Below are 20636 nucleotides of genomic sequence, written 5' to 3' on the forward strand. Positions count from 1 at the left end.
GATCAGTGCAGTCAGCAAACCAGTTTATCTTGAAGTCAGAACTCTGCCTCAGCAAGACTGAGGCTCTTGAATAATAACATTAATTTGATCTTTTTGCAGTGCAGTGCTGCAATGGTTTGACTGTAACTATGTAAAGTGTTTTCTTTGCTATTTACTTGACTGAAGACAGAGCACCCATTGTTCTCTGTGACTTCTCAGCCAAGGAGACGATGGTGGGATGAACTAGTTGCCAGAATTGGAGCTCTGCGTGTGTGTAACCCACAAACGCACAGTCGAGGAATCTCACTTGAGCGAGCAGCCACGGTGCTCGGTGTATTTTTATCCCGTATGTCCGTCTCTCTCTCTCACACACACACACACACACACACACACACACAGGAGCGAGTGTCATTCTGACTTGAGAAATTAGCATAGACAGGTGGTAAATTCAACAGCTCACCTTCCCAACACTGCTCACAACAATTCACTGCTCAGACCTCAGGGGGAAACTAAAGTGCTTCAGCTTGTTTGTTTGCTGCAAGGCCAACAGCTAATGAATTCAGCCTTGAACCTGAGCGTCCCCAGTCAGTCAGCCTGTTTTTTTTTTTTGCATAAGCAGTGGAATGACATGCTGTCTGACACCTGTTTGTTTCCCAGCATATGTGTGGGGGGTTTTTGTGACTGTTTTGTATGAGGTGAGCTAAGCTCTCACTTTGCCTCCAGGAAGGGGCCCCTCCCTTTTCCACCACTATGGGCCCCAGCAAGACATGCAGAGAGGCTAAAGTCAGGTCACAGGCAGGGTGCGGCTCCGCTCGCCCTCCTGAGCAAAGAAACAGCAAAGAAAACACGTTGTTTGCCCTTTCATCTTGGCCTAGTCTGGGGGGGAGTTGGGTTAGGCAACCTGTTTAGCACCATACCACTACACTGCTGCTGGTCTCTGACAGCCATGCGGTGTTGACACTGTCGCATTGTGCGGTCAAAGCAGAAATGATTTCTTGCAGTGACAAGTGGTGTTTCCAAGATTTACACGGCACTGAAAAAGTTTTCTTTCTTTTCTTTTCTTTTTTTTTTTTTAACAATTTATCATGTCACTTCTGAGCAGCTTTAACAAAAAGAAATCTTCTTTCCAGAGCTTTCAGCTACATTTCACAGTCTTCCCCAGCTGGCAGTTTATTTTGCTTATAGAAGCGAAAGTCTTCTTAGAGGCAAGCCATGAGATCGTTAGGGAGATAACTGCTTCTTGGTGAACGCCAAACTGAACCTGAAGAACACAGTTAATCAAAAAAAAAAGTTTTCTTCTTGGTGTTATGCTCTCATTTGGTTTATGACAGCCATCTTGTTCCATGAGAGTTTTCAGTTGCAGGCACTTTGTTTACCCATGATGCTTCTTGCAGTCTCTGTCTAACTTCTTTTGCTTGCTTTTTTTTTCTCTGCGACTGGAATCTTGCTTGTTTGTAGAGGACATCCGGTAATCTATGACACAGGAAACGCTCTCAAACAGATAGACGAGTTGGGCGGAGGGTTCGGGGGCAGACAGCAGGAGGAGGAGGAGGAGGACAAGGAGTAGGGAGGGTGTGGCAGAAAAAAAATAACAAGGAGACGGAACTGACAGATTGTATCAAGAAACAGATTCAGCGTTCTGTCACAAGAGCAGCTCGAGTTAAAGCCGATAGGATTTGGTGGCTTTTTTTTGGGGGGGGCACTCCCGTTTTCAACAGCATGAGATGTCTACATCGTTCTCACATCTAAACTTTCCTAAGGCGAGTTTCACCTCAGCTTGGAAATCAAGTTTTCAGAGAGTGATTGTGTAAACCATAAGGCCCGTAACAACAAGAACAACCTTTCCTCCATATTTGTTGCCTTCTTGACTTTGTTTAAGTCAAATTAAGTTGGACTTGAAATAGAAAGTAGTTGTAGCTGCGTTTCCCATTTGGGTCTTTATGTAACAAAGGATTCTTCTTTAATCTATAATCTGCCATTTTCTTCTTCCACCAATTCCCTGGATGGAGATTGATCTGCTCCTGTATAAAATGAGCCCATAGGTCATCTGTGCAGCAGGTTACTATGACCCATAGTTACATTTTGTTGTTAGGCGAAATCTAGCAGCCGTGGTAATTATGACAGGAGCAATGGAAAGTGCGATGACGTAATACAGAGAGCGATAAAGTCCACATCAGGAGGAGGATGTGGTGGATGGATGGGTCAACAAAACACTGGAATATGACACAGGAGAGCGGTGTTCGGTTCCCATGTGAAAGTGGCAGTATATGTTGTTTCTATTCTCACGTTTTCTATTGTAACCATGACAACAAAGATTGTCTAATGTTGAGGAAGTACTTATTTTAACCTAAATCACAAACTTTTCCTTAACCTAAACGAGCAATGACTGTTATTATAGTAACCATGGTGACGAAGATAGGTACGATGCTCTGGGTACAGTCCGCATGTTCATTATTGGAACCATGACAACCAAGGTCCGGTACGCCTGCCGCCGTAGGTGCGGTGTTTCAGGAGATATTCCTACGAGGTTGTATCAGAGGGTTGAATGGTTGTTCAGGTTGCGGGACTTCCACATCCTCCACATGAACTCTGTGCTGACTGACTCATTTGTGGCCCTTTGCTTCCTCAGCGTACTCGCTAACAGAAACAACGCCTCTGATATGTTCAGAAAAGGTACAACAGGATGATTTGGAACATTTCATACATTCCTTCAAGGCTTTTTTTTTTTTATAGCACCGCTTCCCCATCGTGGGACCACTAGGGTCTTTAAGAGCATTTCTGTACGTCCGCAACTTTAGGGGGAAAAATGTAATTAAACTGCCTAAAGGTCAACACAGTGAAAATGTAACAAAGTCAGTTTTAATCACAAGTTTCACTTCCCCAGTAAGTTTTCTCTCAACCACACATATCCACAGATTTTGTCCTCAGTTCTTGGTGAAATATTTCTCTGATTGCAGCTTTGTTGTCTCAACACATATTCATTTGAATCTCCTTAACATGGAAGACATGGGGGGGGGGCATTTAGAAAACAAGCTTTTTTTCCTTTATGAAAGTCCACTGCAGAGGGATTAGAGCGCTAGAGGTAAAGAACCTTTCAAAAAGAGTGATTCAGGGCGGCAAAAATGGTTTTTGCTAAGTTACGAGTCTGACGAAATCCTTCACTGTATTGTGATAAAAAAGTGCTATTCATAGCATTCAGTCAGTGACAAACAGCAGTGGCCTGCAGACAGAGGAAGTATGCCGAAACCATGAGAGTTTCAAACAGCACAGACAGTCCTCAACCGAGAAGACTGTTATCACCCCACCCATCCTGTCTCTGCCACACATACACACTCACATACACACAGCCATAGACATATACGCACACACACATACACTTGCCCAGACACGTGCTCACACATGAGCCCCTGCGTGGGGTCCCCCTACGGCAGCTGAGATAAGCCCAACGCTCTCGTTGTTTCCACCTTTGTTGCCCCATGACTGGAGGATTTGTGAGTTTCTCATGCAGGGGATATTCCTGACCGCCGTGTGTGAAGTAAGGGGCCGTAAATCGGCATTTGACAGATACATGCTTCAAAGGTGCAGCACCAATATTTTTTGCTCTTGGGGCTGTACTACTTTTCTCTGGAAGCATGAAAAATAATCATAAAATGATATCTGTCTTTTAATAAAAGGCCAGCCCCCCCCCCGACACCAGTGTAATGCTGCTGCGTAGATATTATGAGGTGTCATGTTCTCAGTGTGAGGCGTTGCAGCTGAGTACATACATAGACGGCGCAGCAGTCTGAGCACGTCTGACACACACCTCACCTAATCGGAAGGCCTTATCTTAGAAGTGTGACATCCTGTCTATGCTGCGTAATCCACCCTGGATCATGAAGAGGGTGGGCTGCAAAGTGCGTGGATGTTTGCACACGCACACACACACACACGCACACACACACACACACACACACACACACACACACATATTTTTGTGTGTCTTTGAAGTTAGCCCCGTTCTGTCACTTGCAGCAGGCCTGCTGTAAGTCAGAGAGCACTGTCAAGTTTCCATGAGAAGTGTATCGGTCGGGGTCTGAGTGTGTATGTGTGTGTCCCTCAGCCACAGACCCTGTTTGATAATGTTTAATCCCACATAGGAAGATATCATTCACTCTACTGGGATCATTTTAAGTGAATCAAATTATAGTGAAATCACACCAGTCTATGTTTTTACACTGGATCCCCTGAGAACCAGCACCACAGACATCACCGAGACGCTTTTTTTTAAAAACAGGAATTCCCACCCCGGCTGTCTGTTTGCCTCATGTCTCACAGTCCCACTGTTCAGTAATCGAGACATGCAGATTTCTCCCTCCCTGAAGCCCCCACCGCTGAGCCCAAAGAGCTCAGCTGCCAATTTTGCTGACCCCCCGACGCTCTTCTCCGTCCAAGATTACCGGGGCCAGAGCTCGCCCTGATGGAGAGCCGCGGCGTTGGCAACTGGTAATCCACGAGACGAGGACTGGCACGTGGCACAGACACTCTGCCCAGAGGCAGTGCTGTGTGTGTGTGTGTGTGTGTGTGTGTGTGTGTGAATGATCAGCCACTCTCTGGGCTGAATCGCAGAGACTAGCCTCTTGCCTCTAGCCCTGCATTGCTGCCCTGTTATGTAGGACATATCTCTTCATCTTTAGATAACACACAAGCCTACCAACCACAGTCAGGACTCCTCTGTACTACAGTTTGGTATTGTACACAGTCTCTTTACTACATACAGCAATTAAAAACCATCCTCTCATTACAAAGAAAGGGGTTTTGAAATGTAAAAAAAACAATAATGTACAACATGTGCACAGCTTCTGCTTACTGTGTTTTAGTTACAGCGCAGTAAATCATGTCGTCCAGTCAGTCAGTCAGTCAGTCGGTCAGTTGGTCAATAAATTGGCTGCTCAATCACTCCAGTCTGGACTAAAATATTCCGACAGTTATTGTGTGGATGTCTTTGAAATCTGGTAAATCAACCTATTTACCTATTTATATTTACCCTAAGCTTAAAATCGTCCAAATCGCATGCAAAAATAGACAACTAAATGTACTATATGAGTTGCATTAGGTGTTTGTAGTGGACATAAATGTTTGGACGTTTCAACCCTTTTTTCCATAGAAGTGTTTAGAAAAACTGTGTCTGAGATAAACAGCTCATTACTCAGATATAGTCTGACTCTGCACAGAAAACTACATGACACAAATGAGAAAAACAAGACAGCATGTTTCACTTTGATCTTTGGAGCATGTGTCTTTTCACAAATAACCTCCTCTGATGTGGTTATTTGTAAAAAAAAAAAAAAATGAAAATAGCTCTTCAAACGAGGGCTAACCTCTAATCTCCTTTATTTGAAATGAAACATCTAGAAATCCATAAATTTCATTTCCACATTTTAAGGACGCCTTTAAGGGGACCAAAAACATGGTCCTGAGATGAAAGCCTTAAAAAGGTCCCATATTTGACACGTTTCCTGTGTTTTAGTAAGTATTGATCCATAAGAAGATATATTTGTAGTTTTAACCAAAAACCATATTGATGTAGTTTTATATCGCCTGTCTAAGGCTTCTCTCTGGAGCAATAGTAACAACGGGTCAGTAAGAGAGGCTCTGATCCTCTCTTCTGATTGGCTCACTGTTTTCTGAGCATTTGAATAAAAATATTGCAGATTTCAGGTAAATACTCAGAGAAAGCAAATCCTGCCAGGTTGGCTGGAGGATCCAGTGGACCGGGCTTGGGGCATGAAGGAGAGCGGTGACTGCTTTGTTGTGACATCACAAAGTTACAGAAGTCCTGACGGCTCTTTTTAAGGCTCCGTTTCTGAAAACAGCCTGTGTGCGTTTCTCTTTGGACTGAGCTCTTTGATACTTTCACATATTATTATATTAATATAGAACCTAGACCTGCTTTATGGTCAAAACAGACATGGAAGCCTCACTTTATACAATATGAGGCCTTTAAGAAATACAACATGAAGGTTTCAGACGAGTCCTACAGACCATGGAGGCTCCTTGGCGTTGTTAGGGAAAGGCAATGATGGTCATGGAGTTGCACATGAAACTGTGACACTGCCAGGTGGATGGAGGGCAGCTGTCACGTCAGCAGACCTCAGTCATATTTGTTTGTCTAGCCACGCTGCTTTCCTGTGAGAGCAGCTCTAGTTACACACACACACACACACACACACCACACACACACACACACACACACACACACACGTAGCAGAGCATGACATACTGCCAGCGTGGTGGAGAGAGGGAGAGCACCTAACCCCATTACCAATGACCACCTGTTGACACCACGCAGGGGGTGATGTGTGTGTATATGTGTGTGCATGCGTGTGTCAGTGTGTTCTGCCCACTCTTTCACACTGCAGCAGTTCACTGTAGATTCCTGAGGGAGATCCTCAGAGAGAGAACATGAGAGCGAGACAGCACCACAGAGTGAAGCAGAGAGAGAGAGAGAGAGAGAGAGAGAGAGAGAGAGAGAGAGAGAGAGAGAGAGCGAGCGGTGTGAGTGAGTGAATATATCCCCTCTAGAAATATTGTTGGTTTGACAGGCTCAGATCTGGGTTGCATGTGTGTGACCTCCACTCCAACACGGGATCTCTGCACACTGATAAAAACATGTATGATAACAGCAGAACTGAACAGCAGCTGATGCTCAAGTCAGTACAGACTCATGTAGCTTTCCTCCACAGGTTTTAAAAAGATTTATCTCAAAAGGAAGCGGCTTTTATACAGCTCACAAAATTTCATATTTGAGGTGGGATTCTTTTGAACAAAGTATCTGTCAGATCATAAAGTCTAGAAGAATTTAAATCCTTCGGTAGAAACTACTTTAGTGTTTAAAATCCAAATATAAGAGGTTTAATTTTCTCTGTAAAAAGAACAGTTTTATTTTTATTTACATGCCCACATCAGAGCCATACACAGTCATACAATCTCTGTGTAGTTAACTCATAATAATTCATTCCCTGCTGGGTTTCATTATCTGCATCATCTGTCCTCCACCTGCTTCAGGAAACATTACAAATCCTCCGACAAGAAAAGTGTTCGATTTGGATTTTCTTGGAAAGCTGCACACACACGCTTTGTTCAATCAGAAATGCATTGCAATTGCCCTTGTGTGTGTGTGTGTGTGTGTGTGTGTGTGTGTGTGTGTGTCTGTGTGTGTGTGTGTGTGTGTGTGTGTGTGTGTGTGTGTGTGTGGCAGCTAGTGACAGCCACAGCTTGGAGAGGCTGAGGTCATGGCCACAGAGCCAGCCTAATGGGGGAAAGAGAAACAAACCCCTACTTGTCTGTATGTGTGGGTGTATCTGTGTGTGACAGACAGATACACACACACACACACGCACACACACACACACAGAACACACACAGACAGACAGACAGACAGACACTGCCCCAGTCACCTCTTGCCTCCTCTCTTGGCTGCCCACAAGCAAACATGATTGTGTGTGTGTGTATGTGTGCGTGTGTGTGTGAGAGAGAGAGAGAGAGAGAGTAAGCCTGTAGCAACTTCCAGAGCCACAGAAAGACACACAACTTCACACCGAGTCAACACCACACCTAAATTTAAACACACTCACACTTCCAGCTATCAGACACCTCTGCTGGCACTCCCCTATCAGGCATCTCATAGTACACACACATACACACACACACATACAAATACACACACACACACACACACACACACACACACACACACACACACACACACAGTTATTGGTCTGTCTGACACCAGTGGGTGCATTTTCAGTTCATTGACATTTTAGCACGACAGCCGACAGCCAGCAGCCAACTGGGAAACCTGCGGTGCGTTCATATCACGTGGGAAAATCAATCAACCTGGCGGTGTTTACACTTTCAAACTTGTTTGACATAGAACAGATTTTCGCTGAATGAAACACAACCAGATCTCACTTGTATGATCTGTCCTGCATTTTTAAAACTTAAAACAAATGTCCTTCTTTTCTTCCAGCCCTCAGATCCCACCCCGATCAAAAAGTCCAAACATGACGACTTCCCATCGCAGTCCCCGCTGGCCGACAAAGAGAAGCAGCACGACTGGCTACAGTCCCTGTCCGCCTCCAATAAGGTCAGTGCCGCTAAACTCAGGAAGGAGATGTGGGTAATGATGATGACGCATTGGTGCCTGAGATGAGATGTCATGTAATGCTATACAGAGGTTTTCAGATGAGGGTAGCGCTTAAATTTAGACTTTGGTGAGACGTGCTAACATAGGGCGTAACTGTAGACGCGATGAGCTTGAAGGAGTCGCTTACTGAGATGGAGCGAAGTGCGAGGGAGCAGTGAAACAGAATATAACCACAATATAATGATGGGTGTCGCCTGTGAAGATCGATATTCCCTAAAAAAAAAAAATCTACCATGGAGGTAAACTTAGAACGTCTTCATACTGACCCCTCTCCAGTGAGACAGTACTGAAAGTCCTGAGATATTCTACAAGTGGATACCCGAGGTCAAAGGCAGCTGTGACACCGAACTTCAGGAGGAAACATCTGCAGTGATTCTAAAGTATCTCAGTCGCCAGAACGTCTTTGTGGTTCCAGTTTTACACTGAAATTCAACAACTAAATGCAGAGAAAAGAATAATTATCATAATTATTAGAACACGGACGTCATGGGTTAGGCTAACCCTATTCTAGGTATCAAACCTCTAGACTTTTTAATCCATGCAATGCGTTCATTGTGGTATTTCATTTCTTATTATTTGTGATTTAAAGTATCATCTGTTTTTTTTCCAGGGGCTTAACTGCATTCAACCCCGGCAGAGGCCGTCAGCTTTCAGGCCCTGGTCCCCCCACATCTCTGCTGGTGATAAGGAGCCCTCCAGTCACCCCCTGGCCCTGCTGAGAGACAGGTGAGCCCAGCACAGCACAGGACAACCAGATCCAAAATGGAAGATACTCTCACCAAACAGCACTTAACTGACTTAGAAAAAAAATTAATTACAAACAGTGATATATCTGGACTCTAAGAGGAGCTTTTTACTGCGAGTGATGATATATTGCTGTTTTGTTTCGCTGGATCTGATGAATTCCCAGCACACACTCTCACTTGTCTGGGTGGGCTGGTGTCACAGAGGTCAAGTCTGACTGTACCACAGCCTCCCACACTCCACCATTCACACACATTTGACACACACTCATAATGTGGGCACCCACTTGCCATGGTGATGCCAGTGCAGGCTGCACCATATCACAGTTAATCTGGCCCAGTTTCTCATAAAGTGGGAGGAATGAGCTGCAGGCACTTTATCTGAATGTTTCTCTACCCTGGTTGGCATAGACTGTCCAGATCGGACCATACAATATGGTCCTGGCTGTGTTTACTTGCCTGAATGCAGCTCCTGTAAATGAAGTAGTCTTGATTTGGATTATTTCATGTAAACATCATGAGACGAGCAATTAAACGGTCTGGTTTCCTCTCAGCTTCTACAACTACAAGAGTCTGGAGAATGGCGTGGCCCCCAATGTTGCCCTCACACCACTACCCCTGGGGAAGGTGGGTCCCATGTCCCCGTCAGTACCCAGCACCTCCCACCCAAGTGGAGGTGAACCCCCGGGTGAAGGAGCCAACTCCAGGCCTCGAAAGAGAAGAGCCACAGGGGAGCTCCAGCCGCCGCCATCAGAGGCCCCCTGCCCTCCGTCCTTCACTGCCAGCAAGCTGCCGCTGCCTCAGGATGACAAGGACTCTGAGGTGGAGATCGAAGTGGAGAGCCGGGACGAACGTAAGTAAAGAACTCAATACCAGCAACTAGATCCATAGATCTCAACTGTCTTCCTAAATGAAGTCCTGATTTGACAAGATCAACCAAGTCTCTCGTCTGTCGTCTCTCCCAACAGTCACTTCGTCCCTGTCCTCCCTGTCGTCACCGTCTTTCACCTCATCCAGCAGCTCAGCCAAGGACTTGGGCTCGCCATGCGCCCAAGGGCCCATTTGCACTGTCACGTCAGCCGAGGCCACTGTCCCCTCAGCTGCGGCCATTGCACCCATCGCGCCCGTCGCAGCCCCCATCACCCCTCCAGAGCTGGGGCTGGAGTCGGAGCTGGAGAGCCTGAGGCAGGCGCTGGACAACGGTCTCGACTCCAAAGAGTCAAAGGAGAAGTTTCTGCACGAGATTGTTAAGATGAGGGTGAAGCAGGAGGAGAAGCTGGGATCGGCCCTGCAGGCCAAACGCAACCTCCAACAGGTACACTCCCATTCACGTGACTGCGAGAATAATATGACGCGTGTTCATCTTTCCTCATGTTAAACGAGTAACATTGATATCAGCTTCATTCGTGCGCGTTAAGTACAGAGCTTGGTCCAGGATGTGGTTAGTAGAGCTGTGCACAAATACTGACTCTTTATACAATATGGCCAATTTAAAAAGGGATTGTAATGTATTTTCAATTATCATACCAAACATAGGAGCTGCTTTACCTAAACTAACCTCTGCGTCATTCAAGGCCACCAACCCACCAAATGCGTCAGTGTAACTCTATAGAGAAGCTGTGGTTGTCTATTTGTACAATAACTGAACAGCACACACAGATAATCATACAAACACTGACTTATAAATGTTTCCGGTGTTACCCATAGTGATCTACAACCAACAATCAAGTGTTTCTATTCTCTCACTGACAGGCTGTATCAACAAAGTATATGATTTTATTTTAATGACTGCACCATGGTATGTGTCACTGTTGGCTGAGAGAATTAGGTTTCTCAGTCCGTGACAATTCACACAACCCTAATGCTTCCTCCAACTTTTTTTTTTTTTTTTTTTATGAAACCAGACTTGACAGAAACTTTTCAGAGTTGGTGCACTAAGGAAATTACTTGAGCAAACACATAGAAATGCAGAAGTGGATTTGGAGTCATTATTACTGTCCGCAAAGCTTAGCATGAGTTGGCAAGTGATAACAATGACAGCGGATGTTGCTGCAAAGGGAAAAGGCCAGACTTCCATTTTTATTTTTGGTCTTGGACCGAGAACAAGAAAGTGCAGACGAAGGAGTGTGTGTGTGGGTGAGGAACACAAAAACTGCATCCTGAGCAAAGAAAAACTGATTCCTGCACGACAGCACTCCACTTTCACTTTCCGTCAGTGTGCAGAAGCAAGCAGCTGACCTCCCAGCTGAATGAACAGTGGTCTCACTTTAAAACAACCTGCTGGTGTAACTCCTGCTGTGTTGAGTTGAGCTAACCCTGATGGTATCCACTGAGTTCTTATGTAAAGCCTCAGCAGAGTAAAGGGTGTGATGGGATTGTGTCTTTTAACTCTTTTTGAGGGAACTAACAAAGCTTGATGACAGACATGTTTGTCCAAACTGCTGGGTTCCCATGAGAAGACTATGGGTGTGTCACCACAACACACACACGCACGCACACACGCACGAACGCACGAACGCACGAACGCACCGACACTCACACTCACACTCAAACTCACACTCTCTCAGTGATTCAGAGGAAGGAAACCTAAGTTCTGTCAGCCCACACGTTGCCCTAAACCCTGACTTGGCTTAATGTAAACACTGACATGGACACTGCAGCCTGCGCTTGGGTGTCAACAGTGAAACAGACATGTGACAGATGCATCCACTGGTGTGGAGAGCGGTTGCATAAGCACCGTGTGACACTTTAGGGACAGTTTTATCAATGATACATTCAAGTTATATTAAAAAATATCTGTGAACAAATGTGTGCAGCAAAAGCACTGTAGGGTGAAGTGCTTTAAATTGTCTATAAGACTGGAAAAGCACAATTTAAGTGCCGTCAATTTACCATTTAAAGCCCAGATAGATAGGTGCCTTGCCTCTATGCTAACCTCTACACTCTCATCTTCCCAGGAATTGGAGTTCTTGCGAGTGGCCAAGAAGGAGAAGCTTCGGGAGGCGACCGAGGCGAAGCGAAACCTGAGGAAGGAAATCGAGCGCCTGCGAGCCGAGAGCGAGAAGAAGATGAAGGAAGCCAACGAGTCACGGATCCGTCTGAAGCGGGAGCTGGAGCAGGCCCGGCAGCTGAGGGTCTGCGACAAGGGCTGCGAGGCTGGACGTCTTCGCGCAAAATACTCGGCACAGGTCAGTGAGGGTGAAGGATTGGAAGAATCTGTCCCTTGGTCACACTTTGGGTTTAAACTCTTTAAAGATAAGATTAAAATCTCTTGATAATACATTGGAGAAATGTGGAACAAGGGTATAAATGAAGCCAAACAAGGCCAAGCATGTAGGCAGACCAGACTAACAATGTGTGCAAATGTGGTGGCAGAACGTCTAGACAACACCCTCAGAGTAATTGCAGTGTTTCACTCTCTCACACACTCTCAAGGTCAGCAGAGGAGAAGGCAAGAAAAAAAACACATTTCCTCTTCCCCAGTCAAAAATAAATGGGTGTAGCGCCAAGTGCACAGACGTACGATAAGTCCTCCAACGAAAGGAAACAGGAAGAGACGTCGACTTCCCCCAGGCACCATGGGAAATGCAGATTAGACAAAACAAGAGGGAGGTTATGCTCTCCAGCTGCATCTGTGTGCCTCCCTGCAGAGACTGCAATTGTCCTTGGACGGCTGTCACTAAGACAAGATGTTTTAGGCGTTTATGTTGCTGCAGCCCAGGACAGGAAAGTTTTCAGACACTTCCAGTATCATTGTGCTCTCAAAGATCATTCTGCTATAAATGCCACTAAATTGTATCAACATAGATAGAAGTAAAATTTGTTCAAATTAGTGCAGTGAGATAAATATGACTGGACATATGATTGATTGTTTCCTGCAGAAACAAATTTTTTGTTCTCAATCTTGCAATTTTTGGCCTTTGTCTGGACTAAGACAATAGTTTGGTGATTATATTGTGATCACACAGTTGCATTCAAATTCAAACTGACACTGGGTTTTCTTGTAGCTGCGGAAATCCTGGGATCCAACGGCAGAGAATTTGATCATTTATACAAATTCCACAGTAATTCTAATCTAATTTTACAGAAATATCATTTGTTAACTTGTTAAACAGTGTTTAAGCCCAATTGGTTGGGAAACCAGACCAAGAAGGCGGAGACACTCCGACTCAGACCACATCCACACTGATGAAGCTGGCCTCCCAGACAACTGCACCACCAGGGTGTGAATTCTGAAGCGCAGGAATAAGGCATTTTGTTTGCAGCTGGAGAGCGTTAACATCAGGCTTTGGTGATATTCAAAAGTGAATATCTTCATACTGTCCAGCCCTAATATTGCGATATACAGCACGGTTGTATAGAACAGGCTCAGTGGTTGGTTAAGTCCGGAGTCAGATCTGTTCTGCTGTATGATGACAGGTCTTTCCTGCCATGTGTTTTCCAGATCGAGGACCTCCAGATGAAGCTGCAGCACGCCGAGGCCGACCGCGAGCAGCTTAGAGCCGACCTGCTGCAGGAGCGGGAGGCCAGGGAGCACCTGGAGAGGGTGGTGAAGGAGCTACAGCAGCAACTCTGGCCCAAATCCAGCAGCGACAAGGACGGGACGCCCAAGGACATGCTGGCTGAGAACTAACCCAGCAGCTGAACTCACCTCCCCAATCATTCAAACCCTGTCGCCATGATCCCCCAACATCATTTGCCCAACTCAGACCAGAGAACCCAGCACCCAGGAGTCCCGGGCCGGGCCCCATCGCACCACTGTCCATCACGCTCGCCCTCCAGATCACAAAAATACAAGACTCTCACCTTCGGACCAGAGACAGACAAGAAACAAGGACCTGTATCCTCCATCACGCCCATGAAAAGTGAAGTGAATGGAAACAGCAAAATACAATTGTGCAGCAAGGAAGCATGTGTTTCTGAATCAAGCACTGACTGGCACCTTCCAGACTCACAGAACTTCAGACGGCATCACGAGAATGAAAGAAAAAGCAGATGTATAGCACAAAATGTGGTTGTGCCTGTATTTTCTCTGACAAGAAAATAAAGTGAGACTTTTGGACAGACGTCTGTGATAATAAATGCTGAAAGATGATCATATTCTATTAGAGTTACACAGCTGTTGAGGTGTTGTGACGGTCCAGGAAGAGCAGGGCTCACACTTAACATACAGTTCCCAAAAACGTCTCCATCGCCGTCCCTCGCCATGATGATGAGGACAAGGAGGGTTTTGAAGACATTATAAGCTATTTAAGAGACTACATAGCGATATGTTAAAAAAAAAAAAAAAAAAAACCAAACAAAAAAAAAAAAACTGTAACAACAAAAAGAAAGACAGTTTCTTTGTTTCTCTGTGCTCTTGGAGTCGGAAAATATAAAAGATACAAATAAATGAGAAGATGAACAAAACAAGCAGATGAACTCTCCACAGTGCCACCGTGGTTTTGTCGGTTTTTCAGGAAGCCATCGCAGTCCACTGAGGGGGAGGAGCTTGAGTGACCCATCTTCTCCTCCTCCTGTTGTTTTATAAAAATCATTTATTTCTCAGAGCGGGGTCGAAATCTTTCTCACTCTTCTCTCTCTGGATTGGACGCTGGACATAAAAACATGCTGTACCGTTTTAGTGAGCACTTTTGTCGGATGATCAATAACAATATCCAGCAATCTCCATCTCAAGTGTTGCTCACACACAAACACACGCACACACTCACACTGGCTGCCATATGTGTTTTTAAGCGTTTGGGTCAAAACCCGGATGTCTTTATCTTCTAAAGATAAAATCCTCCAGATGTGCGTGGCCTTGTTTTTACTCCAGCTGACTCCAGAACCATCATGTATGAAATCATAGTGGACTGGATGGGGCAACTTTGGCAAGAACCACAAAATGTTCATTTTAATTAAATTAATGTAAATATAAATATATGTTTTGTTTTTGTTTTTTGTTTTTTTTTTACTTTACAATAATGAATCGCACTTTGTCATAACAAAAATACTGTTATAATGCATTGTACTCCCACTATTGTCTTCAATCTTACTTTGAAAACATCATCTTATACACGACTGCTACCATATAAATTCAGTGAGCATTTTATTGATTATATGCATCTCGAATAAATGCTGTTGCTCTGTTTTCTTAAGGCAAAGTATTGTAAATAAATGGAAAGAAAAAAAGGCTCTACCTGTTGCTTGCTGATGCAGTCTGGGATTGTTACAAAGGTTCTGGCAACAAATTCTCCCCGTTGTTGTAATATAATGACACCCGGTTCAAACTTCGCTAATGACACACTGCACATCATCGAGGTGATTTTTTTTTTTTTTACAGGCCTCTGAACAAAAAGTTGGAAGATTAAAATCTGATTTTATTCAGAAGGCGGAGAGCGCGACTCTGCCGTCACACAGCGGGTACAATGCAATCAGAATGTACATTGTGTTAATGCTAATTTTTCTTTGGTTGTTGATGTTGTTTTTAAACGTGGAGATATTTTATTGCTTGTCTGTTATGTTCACTTTTTTTCAATAGAAAACTCATATTTTCTTTATGCATGAAATTTGAGAAAGTTTGCCATACATATAGTCAGTTATTGGGCATTGATACTGTACATGTAAGGGTTTTATTGTGTTATGCAACATAAAGCAATTTGTCTTATTTAGAAGAGGAAGAAGTAAGTAAAAAAAAAAAAATGCAACAAACCGTATATTGTTCTTAAGAAAAAAGAAAACTTCACACTTGCAAAAAGCAAAAGACGACAAAAAAAAAAAAGAGAGAAAAAATAAAATAAAATGCAATGCTGGACAACCTCAAGTGCCTGGACATGGGCGAAAGGTTTCCAGAGTAGGAGAACTGATGATGAAGCTGTAGGGGCGGGGCCTCTCATCGTCTACCTGTGTGCAGGTTCAGCAGCTCAGCAGCTGTTTTTATCAGTGTTCCTAAAACCAACCAGTTTACAGACTCAATTTCTTTTTCAATGCAGAGAACAATTAAACAAACGCTAGATGCTTAAGGCTTTTTTTTTCTGAATGAGTGCTTTTTTTTTCCCTCCTTTATTTGAAATCAATGATATGCATGTTCAAACAATTTTTATAGAAGATCTTGAAAACCCACTTGCTTCGGTGAATTGTTACTTTGGGTTGTACATAAAGACTTAATTGTTTATTCCCAGTTTTGCTGACTTGTCCCGAGGCGGACGTGTCGAGGATAATAAAGAGGGCATTATGTTGACGAGCCCGTTTCTTATCCGCCATGGCTGACACTGCGTCTGTGACTTTGGCAGACCTAAAAATTGGTACATTTTGTAGTTGTTTTTACACTCAAAAAGAGTTGATAGCCTCTGTGTAGTTTACTTTACTCGTGGTTTTCTACAAAAGAAGGGAGACAACAACGACACTGGCTCTTCACTCTCCCGCGCGTAAAAAAGAAAAAAGCAGTTTAACAACATCTTGTTTTCTAAAGGAGAATCATTTTACTATATAATGGACAGTAAAGCAGCAATAACAGTCCATATTAATAGACAAATACTAGCCAGTGTGAAGATTTGAATAAGAATTTTCAAATGTAAATATTTTTTTCATTTACAATATTGTATAATATATGTACATGGTGTTTCCTTTTTCAAAAAGAAATCTTTTCTTACAATAGCTTGTCTTGTTTTTGTTTCTGTTTTTTTTTTTTTTTGAATTTGTGTTTTAACTGAAATGTTTCAAAAACAGTTAATGATGCAGTGCGTAAGAGAATATTCCCTACATAAACATGTTAATCCATTTCTTTCATTTTTTTTTTTACTGTAGAGTCTTTATATTGAATGACTTTTTTCACCAGTTCATATATATTTTTAACAGTTTGTTCAGTATCAGATAACAGACCTACAGTATGGGTCGCACAAACACACACAGACACATACACACAGACACATACACACACAGACAGACACACACACGCACACACACACACACACACAAACACACAGACAGACACACACACACACACACACACACACACACAGACACACACAGACAGACACACACACGCACACACACACACACACACGCACACACACACACACACACAAACACACACACACACACACACCACACACACACACACAATGCCACTTGCAGATTGTTTCCCCCCTAATCCTCATGTATCTTTTTAGCCCTGTGCTGCTGCTAATACTATATAAACCTTACAATTCTAGAAATATTTTTATGTAAGAGGTAAATGTAAGCTTTCCCATTTATTAATACCACATATACAGTATGAAAAAAAACCTTGGCTTATTCATCTATCTCCTTGTTTCCCTCATCTTTTCACGCCTTTTTCCCTCATCTCTCCTCCGACGACACCCGTCCCCTTCTCTCACGACACGGACTATATTGTAAAGTAAAGGACTTTATGAGATTATGTTTGAAAATAGCTATGCTTATATACTACAGTGACTGAATGTACAGTGTATAGATGCATTACCAGAAATAAAGTTGTTTGTCCAGATTGACTGACCCAGTTTCTCCTTATTACTGCCTGTTGGGTAAACAATCCAAACCCTAATTATCCTGTAAATACTGCAGACGGAGCGTTTTCCTCCTAATTCATGTCACTGATGAATTCAGGGAGGGGGTGGTGTCCTGCTGTCGGGACAGATCATCTCTTCTGATGATTAATAATCATATGTGTATCATATGGGTGATATGTGAGTCCTCATGCAGACAAACAGGGGAGCTGATTTCGGATTTCCTGAGACATAAATTGATTCATGAAGATGAGAGTAAAAAGTTAAAATCTATTTGTACAGTGGATTCATCTTGAGTCAAGAACTAGACATGTATTACTAGAAACAACAAAACCTGTCATCTGTTTAATTTGTTGATTTGATCGCATACATTTTCTGTTTTTCAGAATTCTCAGAATAATTAATAATTAATTCATAAAAACAAGAAAAACTTAACTAAATATAAAAGAAAATGAACATACTGCAACAATGACAAAACAAAAAGAAATGAGTCCTATCAGAATAATATACATGATAAACAAATGAAACACATGCAACTACTTTCAGGTAAAACAAAGCAGAGCTTTGTCAGTGCAGCGGCCTCTTTACAGCCAACCAAAACAACACTAAACATTCTTCTGGTTTCACCCTCTCATCCGGTTTATATACACAGATATGGTTTAGAGCAGCTGCTGCAGAAACCTCCACAATTACTGTGAAAACAGTGAAATGGAAAAGATGAGCTGCAAACACTTAACTAGAAAGGAATGTACGCTAGGTCTGAAGTTAACGCCCACTCAGCCTGACAGCATTTGATGTAAACATTCATTAGTGTGTGCACAGCATAGGTTAGCTGTCAGACCTTCAAACCCTGCCTTAAATTAAATTCCATATTAAAACAAAGACAAAAGTATCTGGAATATAGCCTCTGCCATTATGAATATGTAAAGTATAAATTTTAAAACGGAAGACGACGCTAGAAACCAAAAAATAACAGCAGTGACTCAACCCACAGAAACATGTCCCACTGAGAAGCTACAGCTAGTCTACCCTGTTTCAGTCAGAGGCTTCCTCAAGACAAGGCTACTGCTAAATGCTAATTTATTAACAATGAAAATGTTCATATGCTGATCGGCTTCTATTAAAATGGCGTCCTAAGTTTCTCAAACTCAGAAACCTCTCTTCTGATTGGCTCACCGACCTGTTGTTACTAGCGCTCCAGCGACACTGAGACCGTTTTTGATTCTTCAAACCATTAATATCTTCTTATGGTTCAACACTTCAAATAAAACACAGGAAAAGTGTCAAATATGGGACCTTTATTTAAACTCCTCCCCCGGCGCCTGATCATGGCTCCACCTGCACAGTGAGTGGAGGAAGCTCTCTGGCTGCTGCTACTGTGGCCCACAACGTCAGCGTGGTGTGGGCTGGCCTGTCAGACAGACTCTCCGCTCCTCTACAGCAGCAGCAGCAGCAGCAGCAGCACCACACAGGGCTATTGACTGACCCAATTACAGCAGTCACATGAGGAAGAACGCCCTGCAGTTAGCTCATTAGTCTCTGGAGTCTCTCTGCAGCTCTCTTAGTCTTACTCTGCCTCCGTTGCTCCTGCTGTTTTATAATGTACAGTCAATTACTAAGTCATGTTTAATTCATTCAGTACATCTTAAGTATTTTTTTTTTTTATGAACGGTTGGACAGGCGCTTTCAGATATGCTTGCACTTCTTTTGACCATATTTTGAAGTGGGAAAGATGCATGTTTGTTATATGTAAATGGGTGGCCAAAATAACGCACACACAGCGTAATGTAACACCCCACAGTCTAATGTAATCCAACACAACAACACAATAAATGGCTGAAATATTTTCCGCAAAGTTGAATGAAAATTTCAGCAAATGAAGTTTCTGTATACTACACACTGCTTTACTGTTAGTGTGCATATCCTGATGATTTTCTGTCTTCATAGGCTCATTTTTACGTTCTTAATTATGAGAGCTGAGTGAAATAACTATGTGTACCTTGAGATAATAATCTGTCCACTGTCTGTTTGTGCCATACTTATATTTATCCCTTTGATATCTCTGGATGCATTAGACCATTGAGGATCATGTTGAAAATCAGTGAGCATTTTCAATATAATTTCTCTAACATGATTAAATAGTTGTCAGGTGTTTACTTTGCTGTATTAGGCAAAAAGGACATTTCTGTCTGATTATTTCATTCATTAATCATTTTTGTGATGATTTGCCTTATTTAGCATATCAGTAAATATCAGTAAATATGTCAATATCCTGATATAAAACTGCATGTTACTGTAATACAGGGTTTTATTCACTAATTGACTTCATAAGAGCTAGCTCCAATTTCAGTTCATAGAGATTAAAATGAACTGGTTCAGGTTCACAGTTTTGAATATTGAACTAAGTTCATGTTCATTTCTCTTTTTTTTTCTTTTTGAATAATCTGCTCTGAGCTATTTTCTCCCAGTAGAACTTCCTCCTACCCATCCATCCCCAGCCCCCAGCCACTGCCACATCACTGTTTACTACTAGAAAATAACAGAGAGAAACAGAGAGAAATTTTAAAAGCCAAGAAAAACCAGTCAGAGTAAATGTTATACCAGTTAAACAATGTGTCATAAAGCAGGACGACTCCAAACAGATCAGTTCATTAACGTCCTTCAGTTCTATATACATTTTATATTGTGTAGAAAGTGAAAAATAGGTGCAGTAAAGGTAAACTGTTGACACGATGGGAATTTTGTGCAGACATTCATGGTCCTCAGAGGATGTGAGCTAACATTAGCTAAGCTGTTATTGTTGTATTGTTGTTGGATCCACCTCACAGTCATTACCCAGTGAATTCTGGGATATATTTTGCAGTTTTCTATCAACAAATGAACATTCTAGCTGAAGGATATTTAGCTTACCTAAACTGTCTTATTTAACCTTTGGTTACCTTTCCCCTCAATCACGAGTGTCGAGGTCTATGACTCCCAATAGTTCATAGACTTTCACTCTATAAATGGATGTAAACAATGGTGTCAACATCTCAGTAGAAACCTTAGAAGTTCAGTGAAAAGTTGTCCTATTTAACCAATAATTTATGTCATGAGCACATTGCATCTTAAAATCACGTTAAAATCTCAAATCCCTGACCCTGGGTTTGTTGACTGATACCAACACACATCTGGGGTCTGATTGTCTGATGTTGCCAAGTTACCTGATCTCCGTGGTGAGTA

General features: G+C 42.9%; 1 protein-coding gene across 1 annotated transcript in view; it reads left to right on the forward strand.

The window, feature by feature from the left end:
- skia (v-ski avian sarcoma viral oncogene homolog a) overlaps positions 1-17395 on the forward strand; it is a 77362-nt gene extending 59967 nt beyond the window's left edge. Inside the window, exons 2-7 of the mRNA XM_056384037.1 lie at positions 7991-8107; positions 8778-8893; positions 9465-9763; positions 9879-10225; positions 11868-12098; positions 13355-17395. Of these exons, the coding sequence (XP_056240012.1) occupies positions 7991-8107; positions 8778-8893; positions 9465-9763; positions 9879-10225; positions 11868-12098; positions 13355-13543 (1299 nt within the window). The 3' untranslated portion in view covers positions 13544-17395. The remainder of the gene's footprint in view (positions 1-7990; positions 8108-8777; positions 8894-9464; positions 9764-9878; positions 10226-11867; positions 12099-13354) is intronic.
- Positions 17396-20636: the final 3241 nt, after the last annotated feature.

This window comes from Seriola aureovittata, chromosome 9 (assembly GCF_021018895.1).
Source record: "Seriola aureovittata isolate HTS-2021-v1 ecotype China chromosome 9, ASM2101889v1, whole genome shotgun sequence".
Classification (NCBI taxonomy): domain Eukaryota; kingdom Metazoa; phylum Chordata; class Actinopteri; order Carangiformes; family Carangidae; genus Seriola; species Seriola aureovittata.